This window comes from Nelusetta ayraudi, unplaced genomic scaffold (assembly GCF_046127955.1).
Source record: "Nelusetta ayraudi isolate G7.1 ecotype Tasmania unplaced genomic scaffold, CSIRO-AGI_Nayr_v1 ptg000019l, whole genome shotgun sequence".
NCBI classification, from domain to species: domain Eukaryota; kingdom Metazoa; phylum Chordata; class Actinopteri; order Tetraodontiformes; family Monacanthidae; genus Nelusetta; species Nelusetta ayraudi.
The window spans coordinates 4,556,942-4,569,497 of NW_027466069.1; the positions used below are offsets into that span (position 1 = coordinate 4,556,942).

The following is a 12,556-nucleotide window of genomic DNA, read 5'->3' on the forward strand; positions in this document are numbered from 1 at the left end:
TCCCCAGTGAAGCCTAAATAAAAAGCCCCCAAACTGCAGCCTTTAAAACAATAAAAGCACAAACACTAACTGCTCTGTTCCTGTTTCATTCAAATAAAATAAAAACTAAAAAACTAAAAAAGCAAATGCTGTTAATAAAAATAAAACAATCTGCAGTAATAAACGGCGGCGTGGGAACACTTGCAGTTAGCAAAGAACTTAAAAAACCCAAAATACACAATAAGATACCTTGAACATGGAGCCCAAGTTTGTAAAAGCCAACACAGGAGCGACTGAGCTGTGCAACCCAGAGCCGTTAATTAGATAAGAAGCACCGACGACAACGATGTGGACGAATGGGGGTGGGGGGGCTCACCATCAATCAAAGGTGTCACCCTGCACTCGGCTCCATCATCCTCACGGACACCCAAGGCTGCAGGCATATATATATATTTTTTTTTTCTTTCTTTTTTTTGCATTACACAACATCTTGTGAGTGCTTTTTCCACGCGAGTGCACAATTTTTGACGTTTTGGATTTCAGAGCCTCCACTCCTGGTAAACTGATAGCGGGTAGAAATTTCCAGAAATGCAAAATAAAAAGCAAAGCGTGTTTGTCGTCCAGCGTGACCGTGTCGGTAGGTAGCAGAGCTACCTGGCTAATGGCTCCAGGTGTGCTCCGTACATACCTCGCACTCGACCCGCATTCACGAAAGTGTGTCAGCGCGTCTGGAGAGGCCGTCCTCACTGACACCATCGCAGGTGTGTTTTTTTTTTTTCTGACCGTGCATTCCTCTGACAGACAGGCTTACTGTCTGGAAAAATGCACATTTCAAAAAACAAATTAAAAAAATCATAAAAATCCCCTCTGCTTTTCAGTCACGCTTCGGGCTTGTTGTGTGTGATTTATGAAACGGACGGTGGGTGGGTGGGTGTGTGTGTGTGTGTGGGGGGGGGGGGACCAGCAGACAATAATGTATGTTTATGCAGAGCGCAGAGCAGCCGGCGCACCAAAAAGCGTCCTTCAGTCTCCTTTTAAATTGGGGCTGTGAGCAAAGTGCAGACAAAACTGCCGCCACGCACGTGACTGCAGTGTTTATGCGCGAGGACACTCGCTAATAACGTGTTTTAGCCGTCTGCTCTGAGGTTGAACCTGCCTTTGTTTTGTTGTTGTCGTCGTTCCTGCCGCCGTTAAGGCAAAGGGCTAATGTTTAAAGTGCACGGAGAGCTAGAGACTCTCCTTTCTTGGCCCGACGACAACACTGCCAACTCGGGGGTACGGCAAAGTTTTCCCAAGAACCCGAACGGCCGTCTGTAAAAACACTTGACGGCTATTTTAAAAGGTTAAAGGAAACAGTGTCGCCTTTTTCTAAAACAAACCGCAGTGGGGTGAAGCGAGGGGCTTCTCCGTACCGAAGCTGTGAGGAGGAGTGAGGAGCTGGGGGACACACAATAGCTGCTCCGTGACACACACACACACACACACACACACACACACACACACACACACACACACACACACACACACACACACACACACACACACACACACACACACACACACAGGTATGTTTGGTTTCGGAGCATTAACACACGCAGTCAAACAGTGGAAATGTCAAAGAAGCGGCGACGAACCGAGATAAAAGCCCAGACGTTTTCCCAGAATCTGGCCGCTTTCTTGAAGGCCCTTAACAGAGCAGTAACAGCCAGTTTGGGTCACACTCATGGAAAAGGAGCACAAACGTACTCGGTTTGACCCTGTATGAGTGTGTGTGTGTGTGTGTGTGTGTGTGTGTTTACAGTGTGAGGGCAGTAAACACATGAGCTTACTTTTTCCTCGCTACAGTTTTGCCTTTTCTCTCCTGTGCCGCTCCAAAGGTCGATTTCAACATCGAACCAAATCCCAGGTCGCCGCGCAGCGACGACAACGGCAGAGGTCAAAAACAATCAGACTTTCCAATATCTGTGCCTCAACTTTGAAGTCACGCCGATGCCAGTCCGTCTAAAAACGTGCACAGACTGACGCTGAAATGCACTAAAGTAACAGGATATCGACTCGGGTCTGTTCAAACAATCTGATGGAAAGGCTGCAACTGAAAGCAACAGTGAAATTTCACTTCACGGCAAAGTAAAAGTCTCACTCGGTTCCGGTCCATCGAGCGGCACCTTTAAACGTGTACAGATTGTCCAATATGGGAAAGTGTCGCTCAGTGAAACTGGTCCGGCGGGGGTCTGCGGACACTGAATATATGGACCGCAGGTCTGTTTTCACAGCTGCCGCAGTGGGGAAACGTACACGTGTTCCTAATAAGAGTAGCTATCGTCCCGTTTCATCGAGTGTCACAGGAAGGTGTGCGACAGCGAGGCATCGAGTAGAACACCAGAAGCCTGAAACCTTAGAAACTAAAAGGAATGCAGCCGTTCGTTCACTTTTTCTTTTTATAATTCACACCTGTGTTTTTCCAGCGAAGATGTGCAAATATTCTCTTGTGGAAAAAAAAAGGGGGTTGAGGGAGATGAGATGCTGCTGCTGCTGCTGCTGCTGCAGTGCACAGAAGGGAAGGACAACAAACCTGGCCATGAGCTTGTGGAGCTCCTGCTTGTGCTGCTGGTCCTCGGCAGCGATGGCGTGCTGGGCCTGCTGCTGCATCCCCTGCACAAAGTGCTGCATGTGCTGGAAGGCATCGATCTGGAGGGGAACAAACACACAAGTCATCCAGTTAGAGGTGTCCAGTTTTCGCTGATATGTTTATCAGCGCTGCAAGCGTTCTGATATCATATCTTCCAAACCTGATATATTTTTATCGCAAGTGTAGTAACGGTGACATTCGGCACTTAAATCTAAATTATGTTTCTGCGAAATCGGGAAAGTCCACGTGCACGGCCCAGGCCTTGAAAAGAGGTCAGAAAGCAATAAATCTGAGATCTTCACCTGCCTCCACCAGTCGTAGAGAGAATTCACAAGCTTCCCTTCGGTCAGAAACACAATCAGTTGCAGTTGTTGCCTTCGCTTTCGAAAAAGACCAAATATGTCTGATCCTTCATTTTGGATCCAGGACCCCAGTGGAGCAGCTGTGCATGAATGATCATCCAAAAAACTCAATGCACTTGTGGAAAATGTGCATATTTCTAGCTGGAGGAAAAATCTGTCTCATCTTTTCTTTAAGCAGAATGGTGTCATGGGACGTGAGGCAGAGCACTTTGTGACATCACAAAGGGCCGCAGGTGCTTTCTTAAAAGCGGCGCAGTCACTTCATGACAAGGAGGTTTGCAACCAGGCTATTAAAACACACCAAACATAGTCTGACGCTCTTCTTCTCCTTTTTCTGTTCCTGGCAGGTGCTGCACGCACAAGCCAGGAACAGAAAAAAAAAAAACTCTCCAAAATCACAACTCATGGGCTCCCACCTTGCGTGTACTCTTCCACATGTACTTCATGTAGGCGTAGGTGACATGCGGGTGGGCGGTGGGCAGCGGGTGGTCCAGCTGCTTGGACGGGTCGACGCCCAGCAGCAGCACCAGGGTCTTGTGGGCCAGCGCCTAAAGAGGAGGATCGAGGCAGCGGAGGTGACTTTCAGGGCTTGGAGGAACTTTAGAGAAGAGAAGGATGCACTTGGCAGCACTCAGGCGCGCGCGCGCGCGCGCACACACACACACACACACACACACACACACACACACACACACACACACACACACACACACACACACACACACACACACACACACACACTTCAACATCATCAACCTTTAAAAGAAAGTTTCATGCCAAGCTCAACTTTGGGAGAGAGAGAGAGAGAGAGAGAGAGGGAGAGAGAGAGAGAGAGAGAGAGAGAGAGAGAGAGAAAACTGGCCAATTTACCCAGCGTGCTTTGCAACAGAGCAGGTGAAAGTCTGGGAAATGGCAGTGGGGTAAATGCAAGTTCATGTATTTACACAGTTTTGGACGGGGAGCGCTACATTACTTCATCTGTGTGCTAAAAAACAAAAACCTTCTCACACAGTCTGAAAAACATTCAAATTCACGGCCGACGTTCAAGGTGGCAATTAACTTTGTCAGGGGCCCCACTTCCATTTTTTCTTCCCGCTGACAAGACTAATTTCAATCATCTCTGATTTATTCTTCCTGAATGTAATGGGACTACAATTAACTCTGCGGCGATCAGGGTCGAGCGGGGCGGGAATAAAAAGAAAGAAAGTATGAAAGAAAATACATCCACCCCCCCCTCCCCCCTTTGTTTCAAACACTGACCAGGCGCCCGCTCTTTCCGCACAGGCTGGCGTACTTGAGCCAAGTCCTCATGTCTTCGTGGGGGCTGATGACCAGCGATCGCACCATCAGGATCCTCTGCCAGTCCTCCACGATACGCTGACAACCCTGTTTGGGAACAAACGCACACGAGTTAAAGGCATTACTCGTTTGTTTGACCTCCTTAAAGAGGAAGGGAACCTTGTTAAACTCGAGCCAATGAGCCCATGTGTGAGGCGCAGACCCCTAAAGAAAAAAAAAGAAAAGGCCCCCCAAGGGGGTGCTGCCGTTAGGGCCGGTGTTCCGTGGCGTCCACGTGAGTCCACCTTCACGTGCCGTTTGAGGGACGTCTGTCCGCGAGTGCATTCGTGTTGTCGATTAAACTGCAGCCCCGGCGTCAGAGGCAGGAAATGCAGATAAAAAAATGCAAAAAAAACTAAACATGGGGAATTCAACCTTTAAACGGAGGAGACGGAGCTTCGACGGAGCGCACGGAACAACGTAAACAATCAAATCTGATTATAATAATAAGCAGCGGCGCTCCACAGAAAGGTCACGGCTGGCAGGTGGAGGAGAAAGAATGAGGTTGTGAGCTCGGCGCTTCAGCGAGAAGCGTGACACACATGACCGAGTTTCCGACATCACTTGTCAGCGAGCGCCGATCCGGTTCCTCCCCGCAGGTCTCTCATTAAGTTGTGACCTCGTTCCAATCTTGTCTTCTTTTTTTTTTCCCCTCCTGTACCTCGTCGCCTTTCCACGGGTTGTAAAAACATAAACCGGGAAGAGGTGGATTTTTTCCCCGACACCGCAGGCTGGAATTATACGTCGGCGTTCAGGTAACGGTGTTTAAATGGGAAACAGCAGGTTTGAGGGCACTGATGGGGAAGACTTTTACTGCAAGACCTTATTTTGCATGATTTCGCCCAGAAACACGAGGATGTGTTCCGTTTTACAGCGGGCAGGAGTAAATCTCTGCTTCCATCTCCCTCCCGGGCCTCAGCTTCCGCTTTCATTCCTCCCTTGTCTTTCCTCACTTAACCTTTCCGTCTTTTACACGGTGAGTGGCATCGGTTCAAAAGCACAGCATCAGTCAAAGGAACCTGCTGCTTTTTCTTGTGAAACAATATTTCAGTCCAGCGCCGAAAGCATCAACGCTATGTTTCCCTTTTAATGTTTAACAACCTCCGTATAGGAGTTATAGGAAGTTGTAGGCACATTATGATAAACAAAATACGATAAATCACTCCAGTGTCACAGCATTTAATTTACATAAAAGTTCTCAGACAAAAAGTGTGTTTAGCCCTCTGTTTGCACCCTGTTTTAGCTTCCTGTTGAATCTGAACTCAGTGACACTCTAGCCAGGTGTTGGCTCAACCTTCTGAGTATCAGGATCAGTTGCAGTGCCCTTTGTAACATCATCACAAATATGTACGTACGTCAGGGAAGCCAAACAAGAAAAAAAAAAAAAAAAAGAGGTAAAAGACTCACAAACTCACTGTTTTGCGACCTTTAATGCAAAAAAACAAAACACTGGTTATTTGTTTTATTCAAATATTGCCCCATTTGAATAAGTCGCCTTCAGAACTGGGTTTTAACCGATGGCAGCATAGCAGCCGGGTAGAGCCCCGTGCATAAATCTCCACCTTACATAATAGAAAGCGCGGCGGTTAATTTATGACCCTGCAGTCACATAAATTGTCTTTGAATGTAGACACAGAGGACAAACTTTTCCCAACAGGGCTGTGGAAGGGTCTGGTGCAGGAGCGGCGGACCGAAGACACCTCAAACAGCCACCTGGGGCAGCACCAGCCACCACAGGTGTACCCAAACCCGGCGGGGGTGAAGCGGGGGTGGAGTGTTTTTACACTTGGGTGGCGGTGGCGGCTCAGACTCTAATCTCCTCGATGAGAGACAAACCGCCGTTTTTAGGGAAAGAGTCGAGGACGGCAACTCGCCGACAGATGTGAGGTCGGCCTCCAATAAATCACTGGCGGAGAGGAGAGGAGGAACCTGTCGGGCCGCTGCGCTGCTTTAATGGGCCCCTGTCTGTTTGGTGGGGATGAGCCCTCTTGATCCTAAATACCTCCACTGACCAGCTTCCATCTGCTGCGGGGAAAAGAGCCGAAACGATCAGGCGGCTGCTGGTTTTCGCCGTTCCCGCTGGGAATTAAGAGGATTCGGGGGCCAAACTTGACAGAGAGCGTCACAGGACAATCAGACGTGGATGAATTCTAAACGCTGGGGTAATTATGCGTGAATGGGGGAGAGTTGCGAGGCTAATATTTAGGACGTTGTGACATCCGTAAACAGATGCCGAGTCTGAGCTGTGGAAAAAAGGAAAAAAAAAGACCTCCCCACACCATGTTTGAAAACATTAAAGGTTCCAGATTATGCAAAATTAACTTCGCCACATGCTTTTCCATCGACGACGTGTCCTTCACTTTGTTTGCTTTCTCCACTTTGTGAGCTAAAATACACAGTTCTGGGAATCAGCTGCGTTGTATAATAACCGTCCTTGTTTTTGTTTTTTTCCCGCCTTCCAAACATGTGGAAGATCCAACAGTGAAATCGTAAGCTGCTGTGTTTGTAAATTGTGTGAAGGTGCTGCAATAGTAGAACCATTACACTGTCAAGCATCACCCTACGTCAATGTTATTATAAGATTTTTGGAATTTCATAAATAAAATTGAAAATCAAAACCATTTGGAAAAACACAGAAATGCATTTGCATTTGGTCTGTCATTAGGAGATTTGTAAACTTTGTAAATTTCATTGATCTTCCAGCACTGCAGTATTACATAAGTAGTATTGGGAATTTAATCTTTTTTAGCATCCTGAAGCGCACAATGAAACAAGAGTCCAGTGGTCAAGCAGTGTGGGCTGGGATGCAGGTTACGAGGATGATACGGTTCATTTATTTATGCTGGTGCAATTTGGGGAGAGAGAGAGAGAGCGAGAGAGAGAGAGAGAGAGAGAGAGAGAGAGAGAGAACGGGAAGGTCATGCGGGACTTGAATTAAGTTACGTTTTACATGCTGTATTAAACCGAGCGCCTCAGACGTCACGGCCCCCACAGACCGGAGCGCTTGCGTGTCAGATTAAAGGCTTATCACTAAATCTGGCTTTAAAAAACTTGAACATTTTCTCCTCCTGAACATGCACATACATGGCGAGGGGTCTTCTGCACCACGGCCGCTGTGAGCGCGACTCAATGGGGTGCAGCCCGGTTAACTTGAAGAGTATCCTCTTAGAGCGGGTTGCCATGTCTCTGCACTTCAAAGCCTCTGAGGCCGGCAAAGAAAGTTTCTAAAAAAAAAAAACACTTGAGGATTTGCGGTTCTTCGCCGTGTCCTCAAACCGTCGATTACGACGGCATGTGATGTAACTGCAGCTGAAAGTGAACGATTATAATGGCAATTATAATCAGCATCAGGCAAGAGAGAAAGGCTTTGATGAGGGTTAATGTCTGGTGAGAGAAGGCCGATGCATTCTGGGTGGCAACACGGGGCTCCGACGAAGCGAAGAACACACAATGGAACACAGGAAATAAGCTTCTCGAGCTGCACTGCTCAGGTGGGAGGGCTGCGATAACAATGCTGAGCAGGAGCACTTTACATTTTAAAGCAGTGGTCTCCAAACTTTTTTTTAGCAATGGGCCACATGACGGAACTGCATCATGTCGGCGGGCCACGGTTTGCTGACGGGGGGAGGGGGTTGCTGGTTGGAAATATAGTGCTAACGTCCCGGCATTTTTTTTCGTTGACGGGGGGGTTTCTGCTGGTTGGAAATAGCGCTAACGTCTTTGTTGAGCGGGGGAACGGGAGCTGGAGCGCGCTATCGCTGTCGCGCTACGCTAACGTGTCGGCAAAGTTACGTGGCGGTGGGGAGGGGGGGGTTATGACTGCCTTCACGCGGGCCGGACAGAGACACGCAGCGGGCCGGATGTTTGGGGACCCCTGTTTTAAAGTAACCTTGCCTGCCACTCTGCTTGTGTTAAAAAAAAAAAAAGCTGCTGAAAGACCGGTGAGTACGATTATTTGGTTATATAATATATGATGATTTTCTTTTTCTTTTTTTTAAAAAAACAGATTTCTTTTTTTTTTTTTTAAAGGAACTCCAGCCAAAGCAAACACTTCCTCACTGTGAAATGTTTAGCGTACCAAAAACACAAAACTCATTAAGCAATATTTTCCTTCTCCAGTAGCACAATTTGTCGACTGAACAGCAGTGAAAAAAAATAGTCGCACTGTGACCGACTGTAGTTAAGTTTGGCAACGTTTGCCATTTCAATCAGCGCCGACCCTCATTTTGACGCACAGACAAGCACCACGATGCAGGCGATGCATCCAGTGCGACGCTGTGCATCTATGCGAGCATACGTGATGTCTGTGTGTGACCTATAATGTTTCCCATTAGTTACAGTAGCCCTTCCAACATCTGTTTTACATTGTGGAGGCGCACGTGAGGGAGTAAAACCCGGTGTGTGTGTGTGTGTGTGTGTGTGTGTGTGTGTGTGTGTGTGTGTGTGTGTGTGTGTGCGCGTGCGTGCACGCGTGCTTGTGTCCATATATCACCCGCCGCTCTTACCTGGAGTCTCTCCCACCACGTTTCCCTGATGATGTCTCTCCTCTCTGGCACCAGCTTGTACTGGATCACCTCCTCCAGCTCCGACAGCATCTGGCACGACACCATGGCCTGGGACGCAAACACACAACACATTGACACACTATGCAAACTATCATTGTCATAGCTGCTTAAAAAAAAAAATAATAATTACATGGCGCCAGATGGTGTGAAAGCCGATCCTGTGTCGCATTACAGGCTCATTAAAGCCCAGGGACGGATGGAAATATTGGGGTGAATGTGTCGGAAGCTTTCCCCCTCCCTGAGGGGCATCTGTTGGGGATGTTTGCTCGTTTGCACGCAGTGTTTGTTGACGTCCGTCACTATGGGACATGATCCAGGGGTCGGGATTTTTGGGAACGCCCTCTCTTTGCATGTACGTAGGGCTCAAACTAGAACCAAATGGCTTTTACCACGACGTCACCCGACAGCATCTGCGTGTCTGCCGCCGCTGCAGCCGCTGCAGCCACTGCTTCAAGACTCAAAATGTTTGTTTGGATTGTTCTTCATGTACAGGAAAACAAAATCAAAAACGGACGGTAAAGTGGAACAAAAGAAAAAAAAACAAACAGACTTTAAATATTTATGCTTTTAGACTTTGAGACAAGCCAAGTGTCGTCTCTCCTGGCCAATGCGGATTTCAACTTCTGGACTCACCCCGTAGGCCCGGCTGTAGCTCTCTCCGGCCATGGCTGTCAACTCGGCGTCCAGGAGGTCTCTGGCCTTGTCAATGCACTGCGTGGAGAGGAATACCAAGCCAGATCAGTCGGGTCGCCGCGGCAACAGGCCTGCAGAGTTTGACATTGTTTCCTCCTCCGCTACAGATGCACCTCGGCTGATATTCCCCCGCGCGAGCCGCTGCGACGCCAACATGTGGCAATGCTTAAACGCTTGGCTCGGTGCGTCGGGCATTTGTGTTGTTCCCGAGCAAATCTGGAAATTCTTATTGAAGAGGTAATTACAGGTCAGGCTATAATTATTTTAAGCAGCATTTTTTCAAAGGGAGGATTTTATTCCATATGAAATACGGTTATATTATAGTTTGTTTGTTTGTTTGTTTAATTACAGAAATTGCAAGAATGAAAGCTGATGGAAGAAAACAGTTGTTTTTGTTTGTCTCCTTTGCAAACATGGGGGGGGGAATAAGACAATAAACTTAAAAAAACATTAAATAAACAACCAGCTTAAAAAAACAGTATTGGATTCACAGTAAATCATAAGTCAATTATTACCAAATGTTGTTTGCATTAGTCCAGAACTTCATAATCAACACATCACACTGTTTTACTAAGACATAATTCTGCAGGAATTCTAAGACTTATTGAAAATCAGTGTCTATTAGTGCTGCCACTGTTTTTACACATGACTGCGGTATTTTTACTGGCTGACTAACTTATAACCATCTTATATAACCCCGAAAAAAAGGGGAGAAAGTAATGCTCTCTGAAGGCATTATGACACATTTCATTTAAAAAAAAATAAAAAAATAAAAAAACTCCCTGCACTGGGACCAGAGAGGCTGGAATCAAACACCGAGGGTCAAAAACAGTCGGCGCAAACAAGTGCAGGCCTGCTGCAGCCGGCTGCTCACACCCCTGACACTTAAAGCGCCGCCAACAATGACACATCGGAGCGGCTCGGGCCGAGGAGGCTCGCTGGTGCAGCAGAGGGTTGGATGCACCGCCGAGTGCCAGGTTCCTTTTTTTTTTTTTTTTTTTAACGAGGCGTGGGGAACGAAGCGAGCTCGTTGACGTTACGTAAGAGAGGAGAGAGAAATATCGCCGCACAACCTACTTCTGCACGTGCCTGCAGAGCAAAGGAGCAGATTTTAGGGGAAGGGAAAAAAAGAAAAAACATGCGAGTCGTATATCTTCTTGTGACAACAGTGTAAAAACGTGAGTGTAAGCAATGATTTTTAGGCTGCCGGGGCAGAGTCGAGCTCTAGGGGAGGAAAGGGGGGGGGTTCTTCTTTCCTGGAACTTTTTTTTTCAAAACAGGTGTATTACTGTATAACTGACTCATCTGTAATTTCCATTTCTTGACTACACCTGAATTCAAGCTCAGACATTCCACCGCTGGTTTGAACTCTTGGAGAGAGGGTGAGAGAGAGAGAGGGGGAGAGAGGAGGGGGGGGGGACAAACCAGGGCGCTGAGCGTTGCGGCTCAGAGCCTGTTGATCTCTGCAGGCCCCCGCGCCCAAAGTTTTCGGGGGGAAACTGTTATTAGCCGGGAAGGTAAAACCAGGGAGGAGGGCGACCGAGGAAGTTCTCCGGGGGCAAAACACACAGCTGTTTCCCGCCGCCGATTATTATCATCATGATTATTATCATCATGATTATTATTGGGGGTTGTCGTCGCTTCAAGAGAGGAACAGGAGCTCCTCAGGTATCTGCAGGCGAGAGGAGCGGGGGGGGGGGGTTGCGGGCCGAGTGGCTGACACGAGGTGACAATGAGGCTGCTTTTTTTACAGCCTCAGACTTAGTTAGGGTCCTTTTTCTGCCCCCTGTTGAATTACTGAGGCGAGGCCTCGCTGGAAATGTGCAGCCCAGACGACTCCTGATAAGTGCAGTGTCTGGCTCCCGCACCAGACTGGGGCCCGATCGTTCATTCTTTTTACATAAAGCCTGCACTTGTATTTTCGAGAACCAGGGCCGCAAAGTCCTCCAATGTGATTTTTTTAATTTTAATTTTAACAAGAGGTGGACTCGTCCCCGTGTTTGACAAATTGCGTGATCAAAAGGAAAAGCCGGCGCGGCACGAATTATAAATCAAGGACTGCCGACGCATGACGGATCTCAGCACGATGGACTGATCGGCGAATACACCAGCGATAAAAGAGAGAGAATGGCGAGACGGACGAGGCAAAGGAACCGAAAACCTCCACCGTCGACGCTCCCGAACTACAAGAGTCTGGTTGTTGAGGGTATAAGGGAGGAAAGCAAAATCAAAAGGCCTTAAGCGGTGGGATTACCGAGACGCATCCGGAGGCCGAGAGCGAGCCGACGTTGACGTTTAGGCTTTAAGCCACGCTCCATCTGCTTCTCGTTGCCCCTTTTGTGAGTGCCCTCATTGTCAGAAGCCCCCCTGAACCTCACCCTCTTTAGCTCACGGGGAATCCTGTAAGCTGCACCTGGATTTCATCTCCAAAATTAGAGAAGGGAAGGCAGCGGTCGGGGGGGGGGGGGGGGCAAGGGGCCATGGTGAGGACGAGCCCCACGGCGAGTGGCGAGAGCAGGTGTCCGCTGGCCTCGCTCACGTTTAGCGAGATGTGCTGGCATCCGGCCGCGGGGCCGATCCGTCAGCCGCCACCGTGAGCTCATCCAGCTTTCAGAAATGAGGAAAACACAGCGCTGACCTCCGGCAGACCCCGTGTGAGGCGGACGGTGAGGGGGCGCATGGGGCAGGGAGTGGTGGGAGGGGGTCAGTCCGTTTGGGACTGACCGCTGGGATCATTTACAACTCGAGGGTTATGTAACGTTTCAACACCAAGGAGCTATCACACTGTAAAATGGGGAGAAAAAAAAGAAAATACCCCAAAATAATCAGCTTGCCTTTTATTTCTATTCCTGAGCCGATGGGGGAACCGAATCCTGTCTGGAACGGCCGCAAAGCCGCTTTATACGTTTCTGTGAGTGCAAGCTTCCAATGTTTTTGTATTTTTTTTAAAAAAAAAATTGACTAATGAAAATTCCAGAGGCTGAGAGAGA

The 12,556-nt window shown here is 48.2% G+C and overlaps 1 protein-coding gene across 2 annotated transcripts in view; it reads right to left on the bottom strand.

Moving 5' to 3' along the window:
• mtor (mechanistic target of rapamycin kinase) overlaps window positions 1–12,556 on the bottom strand; it is a 67,276-nt gene that overhangs the window by 15,148 nt on the left and 39,572 nt on the right. For both annotated transcript variants that reach the window (XM_076026544.1, XM_076026543.1), the window contains exons 33-37: window positions 9,507–9,584; window positions 8,814–8,921; window positions 4,231–4,356; window positions 3,387–3,518; window positions 2,552–2,667 (exon numbers count right to left, since the gene is read on the bottom strand). In XM_076026544.1, the coding sequence (XP_075882659.1) occupies window positions 2,552–2,667; window positions 3,387–3,518; window positions 4,231–4,356; window positions 8,814–8,921; window positions 9,507–9,584 (560 nt within the window). The remainder of the gene's footprint in view (window positions 1–2,551; window positions 2,668–3,386; window positions 3,519–4,230; window positions 4,357–8,813; window positions 8,922–9,506; window positions 9,585–12,556) is intronic.